We start from the raw sequence: 22,867 nt of genomic DNA, 5'->3' as shown, positions 1-22,867 counted from the left end.
CACAAAGAAAAACAAAACAAAAAGTAATAACTTGAGAGTTAAAGTAAACACATATATTTGGATAGTAACATTTGTTTTAATTTATATAAATAAAAGGGAATTCTCTACTTAAACAGTAATTCATCTGGGTCTTCTTGTATAATACAAAATTCTTCCATGGGAGTCTGATGATTTTGAGGCCAGCAACTCTTCTCACACGTATAAACTAAAATTGTTCCAAATTCCACAGAAAGATCTGAAAAATAGAACATATTCTGGATTCCAGCAAAGATAACGTTATGAGATGCACACACAATGTGAAAGTGTACTTAGTGGGCAGAGCACACACTCTGGAACAAGATGCCTGAGTCCAAACCCCAGTTCTGTCACCTTGAGAAAATTATGGTACATCACTGTGATAGAGTGTTTATTATGATAGTAAGGTTGTTACAAGCTACTACATATGAAATCCTTAGACCAGAGCCTGACACATCTTAAGTGCTCACTGTAAACAAAAAGGTTAAGTAAGTAAGTAGAAGAGAACAGAAGTGAAGGAGAAAGATGACTCAGTATCAGGATAACTGATGTTGCCAAAGGGAGTGAATGATTTTATCTAACAAGCTGAAACATATAATTACATAAAGCAAAAACTATGCGATGGCTTTCAGCTACAATTCAGTTGCAGTCTATCATATAATAAGTTGACTCTGATGTCAAAAGCCAGCTTTAATAAAAAGTAGCAGGAAAATATACTCCAGATGTGACAGAGGTACTGGTAGAAAACACTTCCAGCTTTGCCATGCCACTTAGCTTAGCCAGGCTTCTACCAAATCCACGGAACCTTGGAGAAAATGAACAAGACTGGAGGAACAGGGATTCAAGGCAGAGTCAAAAGCAGAGCTGACCCATTAAAAATAGAGGGCTTGGTAAACATCTGAAAAAAAAAAAATGAAAATCTATAGCCTTCTTCTTTAATCAATGCTATATCATGGCTAATCTACAATTAAGGTAAGAAAGTGTAAGATCATTCCTTGGAGAAACTGAACCACCTCTGTGGGGAAAAAAAAAAAAATCTCCAGGGGTGGGGGGAAGGGAAAAAATAACAGACTGAATCAAACAACATTACCCTATGTAAATTTATGATTACACAAATGGTATGCCTTTACGCCATGTACAAACAGAGAAACAACATGTATCCCATTTGTTTACAAAAATAAATAAATAAACAAACTCTATTAAGAAAAAAAAAAATCTCCAAATACAAACATTTTAGGGCTATCTAATACACAACAGAGACACTGACCAGTAAACAAATCCTGTTCTTCCACACAAAACTTCCAATTAGTGCTCTTCTGTGGGTGTGTGTGCTAGGGAATGGCACCCAGGATCTTGTGCATGTTAGGCAAGCACCATAACCACTGGGCTATATTTTCAGCCCTTTTTATTTTAAGGTAGTCTCTCTAAGGTGCCCAGGATAGCCTCAAATTTGCAATCTTTCTGTATCAGTCTCCCAAGTCTCTAGGTCTCAGCCACTGCACCCAGCCCCAGTTAGCTCTCTATGCCCACTTGAACTTAAACAGAACAACCGACCAAACATCATCAGGCATGTTTTTAACTTTCAAAATGTAGTTTTATTAATGCACTTTAGAATAAATGCCATTCTTATTCTATTTTCTTTTTGAATAAATATTGCCAATTATAATTAACCACAGAATTTTCATTAGACAACTGTGTGTGGGGATAGTTTCATTTATATCACACAGCAAATGAGTATAAACAACACTGAGCAACAATACTTCCTAAATTTTCTTTAAGGCAGACCTATTTAGCATTGTGTATGTTACATAGTACAGTGCAGTTTCAGCAAATTTAACTGTTTTAGTTTTCAGTGATAATACATATGGTCAGGGAGCAAGCAACAAAATCTCTTCTAGTTCTTCTACCTTGCTACTGTTTTAAGAAAACACAATTTTTTATGTATTTATATACTAATGGATCAAAACACATTTTAACAGACTTCACAGCTCATTTAAAGCTTAAGTTTACAGTCTTCCACTTGAAAGATTTCTATATGGAATGCTCAATTAGAATGAATTTCTCAATGGGATTTCAGGGTTCTACATCAGAAATGCAGAAGTTCTTCACTGCAAACATCATCAGGCATTAACAGAAAAGTTCCAATATAATTCAGTAGTTACAACAAGCAGAGAAGAAACTGGCAAACTGGAGGAAACAGACAAGGCAGGTAACAAATAAAAACAACAAAACAGAGAAAGTATTTCTTTAAAAAAAAGATAGAGGGCTGGGGATATGGCTCAGTTGGTAGAGTGCCTGCCCTGCAAGCACAAGGCCCTGGGTTCAATCCCCAGCACCACCAAAAAAAAAAAAAAAAAAAAAAAAAAAAAGATAGAGACCGAACTTACAAAACAACAAACACAAAACGTCATAAGCAACAAGGAGGGGCTCTTGGAAGATAAATAGAAAAGTCAGGCTCAGCATTTACACATTATGATTTCATTTATGTGAAGTTCAAGACCAGGCAAAATTCCTAAGGGGCCTGCTGCCTGGGAAGGAGGCACAGGGGCCTTCCTGGATGCTAGCAACATTCTCCGCCTAATCTGGGGGGTATGTACATAAGAGTGTATGTACGCAAACATTTACCAGGAAGTACATTTAAAACAGGCATGGTGCACACCTGCTATCCCAGCTACTCAGGAGGCTGAAGCAGGATAATCGCAAAGTCAAGCCTAGGCAATATGTAAGAGATTATCTCAAAATAAAAAGGATGTAGCTCAAAGGTAGAGTGCTGCCTAGGGTGCACAAGGTCCCGGGGTTAATCCTTAACATCACCCTTTCCCACCCCCCACCCCCCCAAAAAAAAAGAGAAAGAAAAAGAATTTCTACAACTCAACAATAACAAAAACAAATAACCTGACTAAAAGGGGCAATGGACTCAAAAAGACATTTTTTTCAAGATGATACAAATAGAAATCACAATGAGAAGCCGGGCGCATGCCTGTAATTCTAGCAATTCTGCAGGCTGAAAGGCAGGAGGATCATAAATTTAAGCCAGCCTCAGCAACTTAGTCTGACCTTGTCTCAAAATGAAAAATAAAAAGGCAGGTGAAGCTTCTTACTCTTGAGATAGCCCACATCCTCCCTTGAATGTATACCTATATCCTAAATAAACCTGTGCTATGCCTTTGTCTGGCACATGCTGAAATTCTTTTCTATCACATATGCCAAGAACTCCACTGGTCCTGAGTTGAATTCACCCTCTCCTATGGGAACTCTTCAGACCCTTCTCAGAAGTGTTCTTTTCTGTGACATCTCTTATTGGCCCACGTGGGGAATTTTGGAGACATCAACTTTGGTAGGTCTACTTAAATATTCTCTTTTTGATTTGGCTATGACTTTTTATGTTAGTGTCTCTCCACTTTCTTCACTTTCAAAGGCTGAAGAGCATAACCTCAATCTGCCTCACTTGCCATGGCTCCCGTACTTGGGTGCTGGGAAATCCCCAAGTTGTGTACATTCAAGTGGCAAAATGGTGATTGTTCATGCTGTTTTAGGAAGCTGGTAGAGTCTGTGAACTCTAAAACAGTGAAGGTAGGGCTGGAAATATAGTTCAGTTGGTAGAGTGCTTGCATAGCAAGCACAAGGCCCTGGGTCCAATCCCCAGCACCAGCCAAAAAAAAAAAAAACAGTGAAGGAGCTCGATGGTCTTTAAAAGTCCTTTCCTTCTCTCACATTGCATACAGGACCACCTATAGGTTTCTCAGCCTCTACAGGATTAAACAGATGATCTCTTTTTTCTCTTTTTCTTCCTCCTTTCCTTGGGCAAAAGCTCTTTTCTCCCCTGGAAGATGAGTGCTTGTTGATACGAGTGCCAAAGATAGGCCAACATACCCCATTCCAGGATAGAGGGAATTAAGCTGCTTATCCAGAAGACACATATGAGGGATTGGTCTCACAGTATCTTGAGCACCCCTTTGTTTTTCCAAATGTGGGGTTCACCAAAAGACACATTGTTGGAGGAACCCAGCCTTGACATGACAATCAAACCTCTATTAATCACTACATTCAAACCTGATACACTTAGTGGACAATCTCTCAACTGCTGTAAATCTAAGTTCTGAGGACAACTTCTTGTCATGTCCTCCCTCCCTTCTTTAAACTCTTATACAGTCTCATGTTACATGTTCCAGCTGAACTATTCTGTCCTACATAGAGTTACTGTCAGCTATAAATAAATCTCTATTAAAACTTACCTTTGTCCAATCCCAAAGTGCCTCAAAGCCCTCTACAAGGTTTTATTGTATCCTTGCTATTTAAAATAATAATAAAAAAAATAATAATATAAGCATGGTGGTGCATGCCTATAATCCCAGAAACTCAGGAGGCTGAGGCAGGAGCATCTCAAGTTCAAAGCCAGCCTCAGCAAAAGCGAGGCCCTAAGCAACTCAGTGTGAACCTGTGTCTAAATAAAATACCAAATAGGGCTGGGGATGTGGCACGATGGCAGAGTGTCCTTCAGTTCAATCCCCACGACCCCGCCAAAATAATAATAATAAATTGTAAATTCTTATGTGTACCTAGATTACTTGAGATCTTGAGGATTTTTGTTTAAGGATTTTTTTTTTTCTTTCTTCTTCTTCATATAGGATTTCTTTTCATGAGGCCTAAGTAGGGACTATCAAACACCCTGAGGACTATATAACAAGGATAATGACACTTGTACCACAAATAATTTGCAGTCAGTATGGGACAGATATAAAGGTCAAATCTCAATGGGGACAAAGAATACCCGGAAGATACAACATGGAACAGATTCCAGCCAGGCACCACGGGGCATGCCTGTAATTCCAGTGGCTTGGGAGAAGGTGGAAGGATTGCTAGTTAAAAGCCAGCCTCAGCAATTTAGCAAGACCCTGTCTCAAAGTAAAAAAATTTAGGAAAAAGGGCTGGATGTGGTTAAGGGCCCCTGGGTTCAATTCCTGGTACTAAAAAAGAAAAAAGTCCAATCCTGGGTAGGGACTCAACGAGTAGGTAGCCTCAGGCCTGTCTTTTTGTTTGTCTGCTTCTTTCTTTCTTTCTTTTCAGAAAACCACTGAAGACTATGGGTGATTCAATGTATATGCCTGAGAATTTACCCCTTACATTTTAAATACCTGGAATTTTAATTTTTGATACTGGGGACTAAACCCAGGGGCGCTTTACCATTGAGCCATATTCCTAGTCTTTTTTATTTTTTGAGACAGGGTCTCACTAAATTGCTAAGGGTCTTGCTAAATTGCCGAAGCTAGCCTCAAACTTGCAATCCTCCTGTCTCAGCCTACTGAGTTGCTGGGATTAGAGGCATGTATCACCACGACTGGCAATAACTGGAATTATTTTAAGGCAGAAGATTTTTAAAAGAAAAAAAAGGAGATTGATTTTTTTTCCTCCTGTAATATGGCTTGGTCCCAGTATAAATTAGAGAACGGAGGCTTATTCTGTAAATGGGATAAAAATGGACAGAGATCTGACTATCTGGGTTTTACCCCTTGCTGTCTTTTTTTTGATACTGGGGATTGAACCCAGGGGCTCTTAACCACTGAGTCACATCCTCAGCCCCCTTTTTATATTTTACTTAGAGACAGGGTCTTGCTGAGTTGCTAAGGGCCTCACTGAATTGCTGAGGCTGGCTTTTAACTCACGATCCTCCTGCCTCAGCCTCCCAAGCCACTGGGATTATAAGAGCGCGCCATTGCACCCGGTCCCTTTTTGTCTTAATAAAAACAACAATAACAACAACAACAAAAACACAATAAAGGTTGTTATCTTAAGCAATTATTCAATGGCTTAAAAAAGAGGGGGAGGAGGTGGGACTCTAGCCCAGTGGTAAAGCACCCTGGGTTCAAACCCCAGTACCACTCAAAAAACAACAACAACAAAAGAACAACCAGTCAAACAAACAAACACAAACCACTATGAGATGCTACCTGACATAAGAATGGCTACCATAAAAAAAAAAGAAAAAAATTAGAAATAAATAAAAATTAAAAAATAAAAAGAGTTAGGGATGTAGCTTTGTGGCAGTGTGTTTACCTAACATGCACAAGACCCTGAGTTGTAGCCCCATTACTAGAAGAAAAGAGGGGAGGAGGTTTGGTCTCCATGGTGCTACTACTGGGAGTGTTTAGGAGGTGGCCTAGAGAGAGTCGGAAGTCTTTAGGTCACTGAGGCATACCCCAGAAGAGGATTACATGACTCCAGAACAGCCTGTCTCTCTCTACTGGCCAGTTCAGCCACATGATCCTACTATGATACACTATCCTTGCAACAGGCTCAAAGCATTGGAACTACTTAATATTAGACTGTAACCTCCAGAATTATAAGCCAAAATAAACCTTTTATGGTTTTGTCTTTTTTTTTTTTTTCTCGCAGTACGAGGATTAGACCCAGGGACTCCCACATGCTATGTAAGCATTCTACCACTAAGCTATATCCTCAGCCCTTTTTATTTTATTTGGAGACAGGGTCTTGCTAAATTTCCAAGGGCAGACTTGAACTTGTGATCTTCCTGTCTCAGCCTTCCTTGTAGTTGAGATTACAAGTGTATGCCACCATACCTGGCCATCTTTATAAAAGTTAATAGCCTCAGATATTTTGTTGTAGTAATGTGAAGCTGACTAACATAATGTACTTTTATTATAAAAAATTTCACATTTCTCTTTAAAATTTTCTAAAAACTAATGATTATAAAATATTAGTTATAATCATTTAGAAGATAATTTATTTTTTATTTGTTTATATTTTTTGCCATTGTTTGTGAGACAAAGACACTATGTTGCCCAGTCTAGCCTCAAGTAATTCCCCCACGTCATGTTCCAAGTAGGTGGGACTACAGGTCCAGGCACAGGCCAATGCACCCAGCTAAGCAAATGTTTTTACATGATTATTAATTTTGGTTGTATAATAAGGTGATGAAAATAATATTAAGGGTGGAAAATGCTCAGCCTCTAATCACCCAAAATGGTTATTAGTAGTTGTGTTAGACTGGTTAGGTTATAAATTGTTTTTTTCTTTTTGATGGTGCTGGGGATTGAACACAGGGGCACTCTACCACTGAGCTATATCCCCATCCCTTTTTATTTATTTTTTAATCTTTTTTTTTTTTTTTTTGGCAGTGCTGGGGGATCGAACCCAGGGCCTTGTGCTTGTAAGGCAAGCACTCTACCGACTGAGCTATCTCCCCAGCCCTTGTTTTTTAATCTTAAGATAGGGTCTCGCTAAGTTGCCCAGGCTGGCCTCAAACCTGAGATTTTCCTGCCTCAGATGCTAGTCACTGGGATTACAGGTATATGCAATTATACCCAGCATTGTTATATTATAAATTTCTTAAAACAATTTTAATTTCCCAAATTTTCTGCAAAATTCTAAGTTATTTTAGAATTAAACAAAAACAAAAACAAAAAATATTAATACCAAAATAATTCCAGAAATGCACCAACTCAAATTAATAAAGCTTACCTAAATTAGCACTCTGAAGCATGCTGAGCAATGCTGGCATAAGCTGAAATTCAAATATCCTTTGTCCTCCACAGTGGCTACAGGCTGGGACACGAGTGACTTCTGGTGCAGGGCAGGTCAAAAAGAGTGGCTCTCCACTCCAAGAATACCTACAACAAGGAAAATGAAAAACCTGAAATCGGAGCCACATAATACAGTCATACCCCAATCCTGAGGCCATGTTTCACACAGTTCCTTTCCTAGAGAGTAACGCGAGCAAAACAAGAGAGCAAAGAAATTCTCCAGAGGCCAAAAAAAGAGCAGCAAGTCTATAAAGTACAGCAAGGTATCTGAAGTCTGGCCGATGCCGAACTGAGTCAAACTAAGGTAGCAATGAAGTCCAGCCCAGTCCAACCGCAGAGTACATGGACTCAGACCGCCACACTACTGGTCTTATAGCAAAGGGGCAAGCCTTTCTAGGGGTATATATTTACTTTATTATCTACTATTCTCCAACATATAATTTCTAACAAATCAAAATATAAGATAGGTAAAGAAGCAGGTAAATTTAACTCGTGAAGGAAGTCAATACCAGAAGACCCACAGACAAGACAATGGTTGTATCAGACAGGGTCTTTAAAATCCCAGTGATAAATATGTAAAAGAATGTAGTGGTAAAGGTTAACAGGCATAAATAGAAGAGTAATTCAGCACAGAAATGGAAATTAAAAGAGATTGAAATAGAAATGCTACAAATGCGAAATGCTATGTCAGAAAAAAAGAACTAAGCTGGGCGTGATGGTGAGCACCTGTAATCTCAGCTTCTTAGGAAGCTGAAGCAGGAGGCTCATTTGAGTCCAGAGCCTCTCGGCCAGCCTGGGCAACACAGACAGACAGACAAATATTAAAAAACAAAAAACAAAACACCTCCAATCATTAAAATTTAGCAATAGACTGGACACAATAAAAACAAGAATTTTAGAAAAAGCAAATAAAAATTATTCCAAATGGAACTAAAAGTAAAACCCCCAAAAAGAGAGCATTTAAAAATCACAGTACAGTTTTTTTGTTCTTTGTTTCATAGTATCAAACCCAGGGCCTGTTGCATGTTAGGCAAGTGCTCTATACCACTGAGCTACATCTTTAGCCTCCATTGCACAATTGCAAATAATTGAACATACAAATAATTGGAGAGCTTAAAAAGAAGAATAGAAGAAATATTTCAAATAGAGGTAACAGGCAAAAGTTTCAACCCCTAAGTCCAAAAAGCTCAGGAAAAGCAAAGCAAGAAAAATTAAAACAAACACACAAGGATGAATCTCTAATAATCAAATTGCTGAAAACCAAGAAAAGACATGTTATAAGCAAAAGAACAATAATAGAATCATAGGGCTGAGGTTGTAGCTCAGTGGTACAGTGTTTGCCTAGCACTTGTGAGGCACTGGGTTCCACCCTCAACACCACATAAAAATAAATAAATAAAATAAAGGTGGTGTGTCCATCTACAACAAATAATATTAGAAAAAAAAAAAAAGAATTACAGCAAAATTTGTGTGTGTGTGTGTGTGTGTGTGTGTGTGTGTGTGTATCTGATACGGGGCCTTGCTCATGCTAGGCAAATACTTTACCATTGAGCTACATATATCCCCTTAATTACACCAATTTCTAATAGAAATGATAAAGGCAAGAAAACAGTGGAATGGCAAGGCACAGCAGTACACACCTATAGTCCCAGCTATTCAGGAGGCGGTGAGACAGGAGAATCACAAATTCAAGACCAGCCATGATAACTTGGTAAAATCATCTCAAAATAAAAAATAAAAAGGGTCCTGCGTGGTGGTGCACACCTGTAATCTCAGCAGTTCAGGAGGCTGAGGCAGGAGGATGGCAAGTTCAAAGCCAGCCTCAGCAAAAGCAAGGTGTTAAGCAACTCAGTGAGACCCTGTCTCTAAATCAAACACAAAATAGGGCTGGAGATGTGGCTCAGTGGAGGAGTGCCCCTGAGTTCAATCCCTGGTACCCAAATAAATATAGATAGGATGGGCATATAACTCGGAGGTAAAGTGCCATGGGTTCAATCCCTTCTACTGCAAAGGGGTGGAGGGAGAAAAGAAAAGCTAGAAGAAAGGATTTTGAATGTTTTCACCATAAAAATGTGATGTTTAATAAAAATATATTATTTAACCTGATTTAAAGATGTATTAAAATATTACATGGCACTCTATCATTATACAGAATTTTTATGTATCAGTTAAAAATAAATTTAAAAAATTACATTCAATAAAAAGATCCACTTAAAATAAACATTAACTACACTTTTATATAGATAAAACCTGAGAAACTCTTTCCAACAAACATGCATGACCAAATATATTAAAAGTTTTTGAGCCAGGTGCAGTGGTACACACCTGTAATCTCTCAGCTTTGGAAGCTGAGACAGGAGGATTGCGAGTTCAAAGCCAGCCTCAGGAAGAGCAAGGTGCTAAGCAACTATCTGAGGTGTGTGTGGTAAAGATTTTCTCCCATTCTGTAGGCTTTCTCTTCAAATTATTGTTTCCTTTGCTAAGAACGAGCTTTTTAGTTTGAATCCATCCCATTTATTGATTTTTATTTTTATTTTTTTAAAATATTTTTAGTTGTAGATGGACACAATCCCTTTATCCTGTTTGTTTAGTTTTTTAATGTGGTGCTGGGGAATCGAACCCAGTGCCTCACGCGTGCTAGGTAAGTGCTCTACCACTAAGCCACAGCCTCAGCCCCATTTATTGGTTTTTAATTTTACCTCTTGTACTTTAGGAGTCTTGTTAAGACAGTCAGGTCCTAAGCCGACATGATGAAGATTTGGGCCCACTTTTTCTTCTATTAGGCACAGGGTCGCTGTTCTAGTGCCTAAGTTTTTTGATTCACTTTCAGTTGATTTTTGTGCAGGGTGAGAGATAGAGGTTGAATTTCATTTTGTTACATATGGATTTCCAGTATTCCCAGCACCATTTGTTGAATAGGCTAGTTTTTCTCTAACATATATTTTTGGCACCTTTGTCTAGTAAGAGATATCGGTATTTATGTGAGTTTGCCTCTGCCTTGTTATTTTGTACCATTGGTCTACATGCCTATTTTGGTGCCAATACCAAGACATTTTTGTTACTATTGCACTGTAGTATAGTTTAAGGTCTGGTAGTGTGATGTCTCCTGCTTCACTCTTCTTGCTAAGGATTACCTTGGCTATTCTGGGTCTCTTACTTTTCCAAATGAAGTTCATGCCTGACTTTTCTATTTGTATGAAGAATGTCATTGAGATTTTAATAGGATTTGCACTGAATCTGTATAACACTTTTGGTAGTATGACCATTTAAACAATATTAATTTTGCCTATCCAAGAACATGGGAGATCTTTCCATCTTCTAAGGTCTTCCTCAATTTCTTTGTTTAGTGTTCTGTAGTGTCCATAGTAGAGACCTTTCACCTCTTTTGTTAGACTGATTTGCAAGTATTTTATTTTTGTTGAGGCTATTGTGAATAGGGTAGTTTTCCTAATTTCTCTTGCAGTGGATTCGTCGCTTATGTATAAAAATGCATTTATGCATATTGATGCTTTATGGATATTGATTTTATATCCTGCTACTTTACTGAATTCATTTATGAGTTCTAGAAGTTTTCTGGTGGAATTTTTGGATCTTCTAAATATAGAATCATGTCATCAGCAAATAGTGAGAGTTTGAGTTCTTCTTTTCCTATTCGTAAATGCAGCAATCCTAAATGGCATCAAATTTCATGAGGCAGCCGGTGCACACCTGTAATCCCAGCGGCTCAGGAGGCTGAGGCAGGAGGATTGCCAGTTCAAGGCCAGCCTCAGCAACTAAGTGAGGCCCCTAAGCAACTCAGCAAGACCCTGTCTCAAAATAAAATATAATAAAGGGCTGGGGATGTGGTTCAGTAGTTAAGTGCCCTTGGGTTCAATTTGTGGTTAGCCCTGCTCCAAAAAAAATTCATGAGGCAAAATAAAGAAAAATAAAATTATGTCATTTGTAGGAAAATGGATGAAACTAAAGATCAGGTTTCGTGTTAAGCGAAATAAGTCGAACTCAGAAGGTCAAGAGTCATATTTTTTTTCTCACATGCGGAAGCTAGAGAAGAAAAAAGAAAATGAAAAGTGGGGGGAAGGGATTTTACGAAAATCAAAGGGAGATCTGTAGAGAAAAGGGACCAAAGGGTGGGAAATTGAGAGGGAGGGGGGAAGTGCTGGGGAGTGATATTGGCCGAAGCATATTGTTATATTGTGTGCACGTATGAATATATAACAACAAATTCCATTATTATGTACGACTATAACGCACCAATAAAAAAAGTGGGGAAGAAAATTCATAAGGCAAAAACTGACATAATTAAAAGTACAAAATGATATATTCACAATTATAGTACACTTGTTTTTGTTTTGTGTGTGAGTACCAGAGATTGAACCCAGGGGCACTTAACCACACCCCATCCCTTTTTATTATTTTATTTTGAGACAGGGTTTCACTAAGTTACCAAGGGACTCTTTAAGTTGCTGAGGCCGCTTTGAGGTTGTAATCTTTCTGCTTAACCTCCTGAGCTGTTGGGATTATAGCCATGTGCCACTGCACCTGGCTGGACTGGATCAAAATTTAAATCTTCTCTTGAAAAGTAAATGTTATTGCACTGAGCACCGTTGTACATGTCTGTAAACCCAGTAACGCGAGGTTGAGGAAGGAGGATCTCAAGTTCAAGGATAGCCTGTATGACTTAGCAAAACCATCTTGAAACAAAAAATACAAAGGACAGGGGATATAGTTCAGTGGTAAAGTGGCCCTGGATTCGATTCCCAAAAAGAAAAGAAATAAAAAAAAAAAAAAAAAAAAGGAGTCTTACTGGGCTGGGAATGTAAATAAATGATAGAGCACTTGCCTAGTGTGCACAAGGCCCTGGTTGGACACCCGTCACAGAAAGAAAAAAAAGGGCAATGTTACCATAATGAAAACACAATCTGGGCATGTAGCCCATGCCTGTAATCCCAGTGGATATAGGGAGGCTGAAGCAGGAGGTTTCCAAGTCTGAGGCCAGCCTCAGGAGGCTCTAAGCAACTTAAAAAGACCCAAAAAATTACAATAAAAAAAAAAAAAAAAAAAAAAAAAAAGAAAGAAAGAAAGAAAAGAAAAGAAAGAAAGAAAGAAAAGGCTGGAGTACAGCTTAGCTCAGTGGTAAAGTGTCCAGTTAAATTCCCACAAAATAAATAAATAAATATAAAAACAACAGACAAGGAGAAAATATGAGAAACACATATCTCCTGACAATATGAAGAATCTCTAGAATTCAATAAAAAGATAAATAATCCAATAAAAATGTGGCAAAAGATTTGAAATGATGACAAGAATGGGTGACTCAAACCTGTAATCCCAGGTACTCAGGAGGCTGAGACAGGAGGATTGAAGTTTGACACCAGCCTGGGCAACTTAGCAAGACAATCTTTAAAAAAAAAAAAAAAGAAAAAAAAAAATTAAACTAACACTATCAAAAATGATGTACACAGATGAAAAACAAGTTCTTAAAAAGGTACCATATTTTAGTCAATGGAAAAATGCAAATTTAAATCACAATGAAATACCACTATACTCTTCGGATGGATAAACTTAAAAACAGAACATGCCAAGTATTGGCAAAGACGTGCAGGAAGTAGAATTCTACACTGGGTGTGGGAACGTAAATGGCATGACCTGTGGGTATGGGGGCGCATGCCTGTCATCCCAGCAATAGGGAGACAGAGGCAAGAGGATTCCAAATCTGAGGTCAGCCTCAGCAACTTAGTGAGAACCTAAGCAATTTACCCTGTCTCAAAATAACAACAACAAAAAAAGGGGGTGGGGCTGGAGATGTGGCTTGGGGGAGGGCCCCTAGGTTGAATCCCTGGTATTGAAAAAAAGTTAAGATAGGTAGGTAGGTAGGTTAAGATAGGTAGGTAGGTAGATAGATAAAATAAATAAATGGTAAAACCAGATAGATAAGATAGACAGATCAAATAAATAAATGGTAAATGGTATAACCAGCATGGAAATAGTTTGGCTCTTTCTTAAAAAGTTAAATATACCTATATCGTATGATACAAATATTATAATCCTAGATATACCATAGAGTTAAAAAAATCAGAATACAGAATATGTCTAGAATGCTTTTTTGTGTGTGTAAAAAAAGTGTGGGGGGGTAGTAATACGTTATCACATTTGCTTGTACTTGTAAAAAGAAACTCTGGAAATGACACACAGGAAACAATGGTTATCTGAACAGATTGGTTATATTTTTATTATTATTTTTGCAGGTAACTGGAATTGAACCTCGGGCCCTGAACACGCTAGGCAAGTGTTCCACTACTGAGCTACATCCCCAATCCCATTTTTTAAATTCATTTTTTAAATTAACTAATTTTGATGTGATACTGGGGATTGAACCTGGGGTATTTTAACACTGAGTTGCTGAGGCTGGCCTTGAACTTGCGATCACATGGGCTAGGGATGTGGCTTAGAGTACTTCTGTATTCAATCCCAGTACTGCAAAAGGAAGGAAGAAAGGAAGGAAAGAAGGAAGGAAGGAAGGGAGGAAGGGAGGAAGGGAGGAAGGGAGGGAGGGAGGGAGGGAGGAAAGAAGGAATAAATTAAAGAAAATTGCTTCCTTTACCTCAAAATCTGCTCCTGGCAAGGAGCAATTCTCTTCATGAATTTGTAAAATATTTGATCTCCACTTTTAATTTTGGTCTTCTCATATTTTTCACCATCACTAGAAAAACTAAAAAGAGAAGCAGAAACCACCTTTGAGTGTGAATATCCAGAGAATTATAGGATTGAGAAAACAAAATAATTCTCTTAAAAAAAAAAAAAAAAAAAAAAAAACTTGCTGGGGTGGTGTACTCCTGTAATCCCAACCTGCTGGGCTGGGGCTAAGGCAGGAGGATCATAACTCAGCCCAGGCAACTTGGCAAGACCCTATCTCAAAAACAAACAAACAATAAAAAACTGGCAGATGAAGCTCATTGGTAAGGCACCCTTGGGTTCACTCTCCAGTAACCCTCCACACACACAAGTAAAATAAAAGGGATCAGAGATAGACAATCCTCCTGGGTTCACTCCAGTAATTAATTTTTTTTTTTTTTTTTTTTACCAGGGGCTGGAAATAGAGTTAGCTCAGTGATAGAGGACATGTTCAGCCTGCACAAGTCCTGAGTTCAAGCCCCAATACGGCAAAAAAGAAAATGTAAATACATACACAAAATTTAAATATCAAAAATATTTAAAGTCACACATGGAGGCACATGCCTATAATCCCAGACACTCAGAAGACTAAAGTAGCAAGAACACAAGTTCCAGGCCAGCCTCAGCAATTTAGTGAGACCCTGTCTTAAAATAAAAAGGCCTGGGGCAGTAGCTCAGCAATAAAACACCCCTGGGTTTAATCCTCAGTACCCCCGCTCAAAAGTAGCTCATTAGAGCACCCTGAGCTCAATCCCCATTATCACACACACAAAAATAACAACTGCAGCTCATAATACATTTCTGTAGCCTACTGGCTCACAATTCTCCCAAGTCATTTTCAACTCTGGGGTAATTTATTTAAGAAGTCCATAAGTAAAACAGACCTGGCAAAGAACTAGGTCAACTCTACTAATATCCTGTTTTAATTATATTAATACAATAGCAAAAATGGTCCTCCTGCCTCAGCCTCTAGTGTTGCTGGGATTACAGTCATGCACCACCGCACCCAGTTACAAAAGGCATTTTAAAAACTCACTTACACCGGGCAAGGTGGTGCACACCTGTAATCCCAGCAATTCAGGAGGCTGAGGCAGGGGGATTGCAAGTTCAAAGCCAGCCTCAGCAAAAAGTGAGGTGCTAAGCAACTCAGGGAGACCCTGTCTCTAAATAAATACAAAACAGGGCTAGGGACATGGCTCAGTGGTCAAGTGCTCCCAAGTTCAATCCGGTATACGAACATGCACACACAAAACAAAAAACGAAAAACGACTCACTTGCCTCTACTATAAAAAACATTTAAAAAGCTGGGCATGGTGGCCTACACCTGTAATCCCAGAGGATGTGGAGGCTGAGGCAGGAAGATCACAAGTTCAAAGCCAACCTCAGCAACTTAACAAATCCTAAGAAACTCAGCAAGACCCTGTCTCTAAATGAAATACGAAAATAGTTGGGGATGTGGCCCAGTGGTTAAGCACCTCTGAGTTCAAAAAAATTTTTTTTAAACAGAAAGGGAAAGATGGTGGAATGAGACAAACATCATTGCCTTACATATATGTATGATTGTATACAAATGGTGTGACTCTACATCATGTACAACCAGAGAAATAAAACTTGTACTCCATTTGTATACAATGAATCAAAATGCAGTCTGTTGTCATGTATAACTAATCGAGCAAACAATAAAAAAAATCAGAAAGGGTGCTGGGGATGTAGTTCAGTGGTAAAACACTTGCCTAATATGCATGAGGCCCTGGGTTTGAACCTCAGTACCACAAAAAAAGAAGGGGGAAAAATGCAGAAAAAAGTTAAATAGTGAATGCACCTTCTGAAAACACTTGGCATCTCTAACTTCTGTCTGTTCAGCTTGCTTAATTTTCTTTTTCTGGCAGGAGAGGAGGGTACCAGGGATTGAACTCAGGGGCACTTGGTCAGGGAGCTACATACACAACCTTATCTTTGTATTTTACTTAGAGACAAGATCTCACTCAGTTGCTTTTGCTAAGACTGGCTTTGAACTCACAATCCTCCTGCCTCAGGCTCCCAAGCTGCTGGGATCACAGGTGTGCGCCACTGCTCCAGCTCCTTTTTGTTTTTTGAGTCAAGATCTTGCTAAGTTGCTGAGGTTGGCCTGGAACTTGCAATCCTCCTACCTCAGACTCCTGAGTCAATGGGATGCCAGGCCTATGCTACCACTTCCAGTCATCCCAGTTCATTTTCTTGAGGGCACTTGTAAATAGACCAAAGTATCTTCAAGTTCACTCAAGTTGGCTGATGAGATTCCCCCCTACCTGTGTATCCTTTTCTCACACAAGACTGAAGCAGAAAGATCCTACCACACAAGTTCTGCCTGGAAAAGTTCCCCCTGGAACTGGGGAAAAACCAGATAGCACCTACCGTGGCAGCTTCCTGATCAAGTCACTTCTCAACTTCACCAGCACACATTCTCACCTTTGGGAAAGCAACTCTTCCGTGCCAATTCCTTCTCTCTGTTGATAGTCCTTCAGAAGGCTGTGGGCATGTTCTAGACTGACAAAATCTCTGTAATCATCCTCATCTACGACACAGATGTAGTAGGGCAGGAACTGTGGCACTGCAGTAGGCAAGGTCATCCCTTCCCCTGGAGGTACAGAATGAGCAGCATCCAGGACAGTGTCCCGCAAGCAGAGGTCTTGGAGCTGGGCAGTGCAGTCCACATCTGTGGCACAGTTAGACTCATGAACAAAATCCAAGGTAAGCTGTGGTGGAGGTGCCTCCTCACTGTCACTTCCCCAGTCATTTGCACCTTCACACCAGTTCTCAGCAATGAGGCCATTTTCCTGTTTCTGGAAGAATACCCAGCAAATAAAGTCCAATCACACTTAAGAGATTTCATCTATTCCTTTGGCTTTAGCAATCCATCTCTTCACCTTATTGAAGGAGACCCTAGTATTTAACTACATGGACTCCATCTACACTGGATAGCACATCAAAGGTGAATTAAGTACTTAAATACAAGTATTAAGTATATATTTTTCAGGGGCAGATACAGCGAGTGTCTTCTTCAACCATCTATTCCAAAATCCTTTTTGTTGTGCTTTATATATTGCAGAGATTGAAAGGAAAGAACTTCAGTTCCCAGACTCCTTAGCAGCTAAGGTTTCAGATATGATCAATGTATGTTTATGGGGTCCACCAGAAAGAGACAAAAACTTGAGAGAGTTTAGTGGAAATACCATGAAGCAAAAGGAAGCCAGGGGCTGGGGTTGTAGCTCAGAGTGCTTGCCTAGCACATGTAAGGCCCTGGGTTCGATTTCCAGCACCACATAAAAATAAAATAAAGGCTGAGTTCCCAGTCGCGCAGGGAGAGCCTGGGAAAAGGGAAGCAAGCTTGAAAAATGAATTCCCCCAAGCTTCTGAAGTTTGGTTGGGGTAGCCAGCTGCCTCTTTAGTCAGAGTTTCCACAACCAGGTACTACTCCGCCTGTGGCCCTGGATAGTTACAAAACAAAGCCCGAACCCAAACCCGCCACCATCATAGTACTGGAGATTGAACCTGGCCTTGAATTCATGATTCTCCTGCCTCAGCTTCTTGAATAGCTGGGATTTACAGGTCCTATAATTGCTGTGGAAAATCTGTAAAGCCATGGCATCTAAGAAATTTGCTGTTAAAGACAAGGGAGGAGAACCCAGACCTGTCAGCCCAATCTGAAGAACCAGAAGAGAAAATCCTTGCTCATGGAGAGCCATATTCCATGGGAGTGACTGGCCATTGTGCACCCTACTAGTTAGTTACATTGCCCTGGGCTCAGCATGTTTGGCTGGTCCTGTTAGGTATTTCTGTAATTTGTGATTTTCCTTCTATGCACAGATACACACATCTCAGCCACCTTCAAACTGTGTAACTGAATGCAGCCCAGCTCAACACTGAGGCTGTTAGAGAATTCCTAGAGTTTTCCTTTATTTACATGACTTAAAGACTTGGCAATATTTATTATTTCATTTAATATATGCAAGGAAAGAAATGTGTTAATACATCAGTGAGTTGTTTGAATACGTCTCAGTCTATTTTCTTTCCATATCTTTTTATTTTTTATAATAAATTTAGAGTGGTGCCTAAATATTAAAAAAATAAAATAAAGATATTGTGTCTACCTACAACTAAAAGTATTAAAAAAGAAAAAAAAAAAAAAAAAAAGGAAGTCAGTCTGTAAATATAAGTAGAACAAGACTAGAGAGGCAACAATTTTGTGACCAGAATGGCTTGCACTTCACCACATCACACCTCAGCTTCTGGACTGCAGGAGAGGTAGCCCAGCAGATGGACCATGGACCATTTGAGGTATGGGTTCAGGAAGTCATTCCTGAAATTGCCTCTTCCAGTCTATGCAGTTTGTAAATATTTAAATTCCTGGGTTAAGTCTATTTCAGCTTATAAAACTACCCCCGCCCCACTGGGGATTGAACCCAGGGGTGCTCTACTATTGCTACATCTCCAGATTTCGAGACAGGGTCTCACTAAGTTGCCCAGGCTGGCCTCCAACTTGGGGTCCTATTGCTTCAGCCTCCTGAATAATTGGGATCCTAGGTATGTGCCACAACGCCTGGACCATTTCATGGTTCTGAAAGAGCAAAACCAATTCCACTGTACTTCAAAGAACATAGCTTAAACGTTGGTTTTAAGATATTTTGGAAAATACCCTCAAACTAGAGCAAAACATAATATGCCAATCACAGCTGCTTTACCTGAACGTCCTGTGCCTCTTTCTCTTGCACCTGCAGGCTTTGGGAGCGGAACACCTTCCAACTTCAGGGTAAAAACACAACAGTGAGAGCTCCACCCCAGACTCCCATCCCGCCTACCTGCCTCAAGTCCCACGCGCCCCTTCAACTCCGCCCACTCGGCGCGACATCCTGCGCGCGGTTCCGGGCATACCCTGCCTACCTGCGCGCCCCGCTGTTGCCGCACCCGGGACGCGCGCAGGAGAACACGTGCAGTAGCCGATGAAACGGGGAGCCTTCCAGCGGGCAGTACACCTGCACGACCAGAGTTTGAGGCTCCTGGCAGCGTGCACACACAGGCCTCGGCGCTGCTACGGCAGGCAGGGCATCCTAAGGAAGGGGGAAGCGCTCAGACCCTGACTCTCTCCGCTAACCTCGCCTGCTCCCTCGCTGCGTAGGTACTCCTCGCTAGCACCCGCCCACCCCAGCTGCTGCGCTCGCCCTCACCGGAATGCCGCCCAGCTTGCTAGCAGTCCAGGCACCTGGCCCCGTGGGGCTGCCATGCACAGCCAGATCTCTGAGCCCGAGCAGCACCGGCTTCCGAACGGCCGCCATGACAACCTTTGGAAAAGCGAAGTACGGCAGCCGAGAAGCACCATTCTGCGCATGCGCATCACGTGCCCCAGAGAACCCCGCCCAGTGAACAGGTGGGTTCTGAGAATACTGAAGTCTAATTTTATATTTGGGCTCAGATAAAACTACTGGTGGCATGGCTTAAAATGGGGGAGCGCCCAGATGTTATGTGCCTTCTAATGCGCTGCGATGGGAAGAAAACACCATCTACTATGACATGATCTTGTCAAAAAACTTTACCTTAAAATAAAAATTTTAGACCAGATAATGGCATTGTAACGGGGCAACTTTGAAATTAAAAGCCCCAGTTTTATTCCCATCCCCGTTTCCTGGTTTCCATCCCAGCTTCCTCATTCTAAGAATGGAAGCTGAGAGGCTGCCCCCAAATTCTAGGCGGGTGCCCAGCCGAGGTTGAAAAGCCGAAATTATATTTCTGGCTAGTACAGCTTAATTAAATCTACAAACATATTTCTTGGCCTTTGTTCCTGTAAATTACAAAGTTTCTGCAGATTAACTGGCTTCCCAGGTTTGGCCAAACTGATTAAATTCATTTTTATTTCCACGTTTCCTCTTTTTTAAAAAAGATATTTAATTAGTTGTTGATGAACCTTTATTTATTTGTATGTGGTGCTGAGAATGGAACCCAGTGCCTCACACATGCTAGGCAAGCACTCTAGCACTGAGCCACAACCCCAGCCCCTTCCTCTTACTTTTGATGTGGGTGGAAAAAGTTCAGTCCCTGGGGACCCCAGCAGCCTCTGGTTTGGGTCCTGGTAACAGTATCTGCCATTAGCAAGAAAAGAAAATCAAAAAGTCCTTAATTTTGAGAACTAGATACTGAAATGGGAATAGGTAAAATGATGTATCTGGGATACAACAAAAAGAAGTGATGTAGGGGTAATAAAATTGGCTATGAGTTGGTAATTGTTAATATTTATGCCAGAGACACAGAGTAGTTTACTGTATTGCTCAATTTTAATGTGTTGGGAATTTTCTATACTGGAAGTGTGGTTCCCCGCCCCCCCAGGGGGTGGGGAGAGTACTGGCGATTGAACCCAGGGACACTCTACTACTAAATTACATCCCTAAACCTTTTTTTTCTGAGGCAGGGTCTTCCTAAATTTCCCAGGCTGGCGTTGAATTTGGATCTCCTGCCTAAACCTTCCAAGTAGCTGGGATTACAAGCATGCGACACTACATCTGGCATAATAAAAAAATTAAAATAGCACAATATGAGTTAATTTCAAAAGCAACATGTTAAGTGAAAGAAGTTAGACACAAAAGGCTGTGTTCTGGACAAGGCAAAACTTCAGGAAATCAGGTCAATGGTTGCCAGGAATTGGGTTTCAGGGGGTAGGAACTGGCCACTAGAGGGTGCCCTGAACTTTTTGAGGTGAGAAGAATGTTTCTGTTGGGGTGGTTACATAACTGTATACAGTTGCCAAAACTCAAAATTGTAAACCTGCACAGTGGCACTTGTGCTTGTAAGCCCAGCAGCTCAGGAGGCTGAAGCAGGATGGTAAGTTTGAGGTCAGCCTCAGCAACTTAGCGGGATCTGTCTCAAAAAATAAAGGGATGTGGCTCATTGGTTAAACACACATTTCAATGACAGAAAAAAAAACCCTCAAAATTGTATACCAGAGTTAAGTTTTACTGTATGTAAATTATACTCAATAAACATGATATTTAAGAACCGTAAGCTGCAAAAGCACTATTTCAAGATTCATAGATTCAAGATGTGCAAAGGACTGTTTTCAAGGACCCATGCTTCAAAGAGGGAAGCATCAACCTTGCAATGTTTGGTTCCAGCCCCAAACTGCCCCTTTCCTTGGTTACTCCTGGTTTGTCACTATACCAACCTGACAGCCTTAAAAGACTTTGTGAAGTCTGACCCTGATGTTCCCTTCAAGTCTAGCTAGAGACTGGACAACTTACAGATAAAGATTGTTATTTTAGCTAATTCCCAAGATATTTTTATATTATTACAAGGAGGCTTCAGGGCTGGGGTATGACTCAGCAGTACAGTGCTCGCCTGGTACATGTCGGGCACCGAGTTTGATCCTCAGCACCACATATAAATAAAATAGGGGTATTGTGTCCGTCTACAACTTAAAAAAAAAAAAGGTGACTTCAAAATTCTTATTCTTGCTAATCCAGCAAGACATTCTCCAACAGGTAGTGGCCTTTCCCCAACCTGTCATCTGCTTACCTCCTAACACTACCTACCGGTCTCTCTTCCAGTGGTGTGTGTGTACACATAGTGCTGGGGTTTGAACCTAGATCTTGTGCAAAGCACATGCCTACCATAGTTTTGGAGTTTTTTGGGATAGTACTAGGGATTAAACCCAGGGGTATTCTACCACAGAACAATATCCTCAGCAACAGCCCCCCCCCTTTTTTTTTTAATTTTGAGATAGCATCTCACTAAATTGCTAAAGCTGATCTTGAATTTGGAATCATCCTACCTCAGCTTGCTGAGTCACTTGGGTTACAGGGGTATGCCACACCTGGCTTGCCTTCCCCCTTTAAGAGCAGAAAATACCAATCATGGATGTTTCTGTCTTCAGGAAGGCATGGAACCAAGAAAGACTGCAATGCAGAAGAGGGCAAGTTAAGTGGGTGCAGTGGTGCACACCAATAATCTCAGAAACCCAGGAGGCTGAGGCAAGAGGACCACAAGTTCAAGGCCAGCCTCCAACTTAGGAAACCCTGTCTCAAAAAATAAAGAGGATTGGAGATGTGGCTCAGTGTAAAGCACCCCTGGATGGTGAGTGACCCAGGAGAGGATGGGGCAGAGTAGTTCTGATGAATGGGGTTGGAGGAAGCAGTCGTATTGACCAATCTGGATCACGATTTGGGATATAAGTAATGTAATGGAAGCCAAGCTTCTTCTAGCCTGACCATCAATTCCATCCATTGATTCTTTAAATGAAATTTCTGCTTCACTGGCCAAAAACATTATTTAATAGCTTAAGAAGATAAAAGGGCAGTTGTCAAGCATCTGGCTAGAAGATGGCAATCACCCTTGAGCTTGGTCAGGAATTCACCTGAAACAGTCTCTATGTGGTCTATCGGTTTCTCCAAAGTCACAAAGGTGAGGAGTGGAAGGAGAGAGAAATAGGACTTGATTAGCGGCCACGCTGCCCTCCTGACTTCAGCTCTGCTCCAGCCTACTCTCCTTTCTGAAGGGACCATCCTCCACTCTGGACCTGTGCACCACTTAGTCAAGTGCTAACTAACCAGAGCACAGTGCTCCTTCCATTCCCCCCAGCAGGTGCTTGGACTGCCACACAAGGTACCATCTCAGGA

At 40.6% G+C, this 22,867-nt stretch overlaps 1 protein-coding gene across 4 annotated transcripts; it reads right to left on the bottom strand.

The window, feature by feature from the left end:
* Positions 1-38: 38 nt before the first annotated feature.
* On the bottom strand, positions 39-20,122 carry PDCD2L (programmed cell death 2 like). Of its 4 annotated transcripts, XM_079118567.1 has the most exons (7): positions 19,433-19,544; positions 19,149-19,315; positions 18,950-19,010; positions 16,677-17,050; positions 14,158-14,265; positions 7,495-7,643; positions 39-235 (listed from the first exon to the last, which is right to left on the bottom strand). In XM_079118567.1, the coding sequence occupies exons 1-7, from the start codon at positions 19,538-19,540 to the stop codon at positions 105-107; spliced, it is 1,098 nt and encodes a 365-aa protein (XP_078974693.1). In that variant the 5' UTR covers positions 19,541-19,544; the 3' UTR covers positions 39-104. The 4 variants fall into 4 exon arrangements, with proteins under 4 accessions (XP_078974693.1, XP_078974695.1, XP_078974694.1 ...); XM_079118569.1 differs by lacking the exon at positions 19,149-19,315 and having other exon boundaries at positions 19,433-20,122; XM_079118568.1 differs by lacking the exon at positions 14,158-14,265.
* Positions 20,123-22,867: the final 2,745 nt, after the last annotated feature.

The sequence above is a fragment of the Sciurus vulgaris genome (assembly GCF_902686455.1).
Source record: "Sciurus vulgaris genome assembly, chromosome: 17".
Lineage (NCBI taxonomy): Eukaryota > Metazoa > Chordata > Mammalia > Rodentia > Sciuridae > Sciurus > Sciurus vulgaris.
This window is presented reverse-complemented; position numbering and strand designations above follow the sequence as displayed.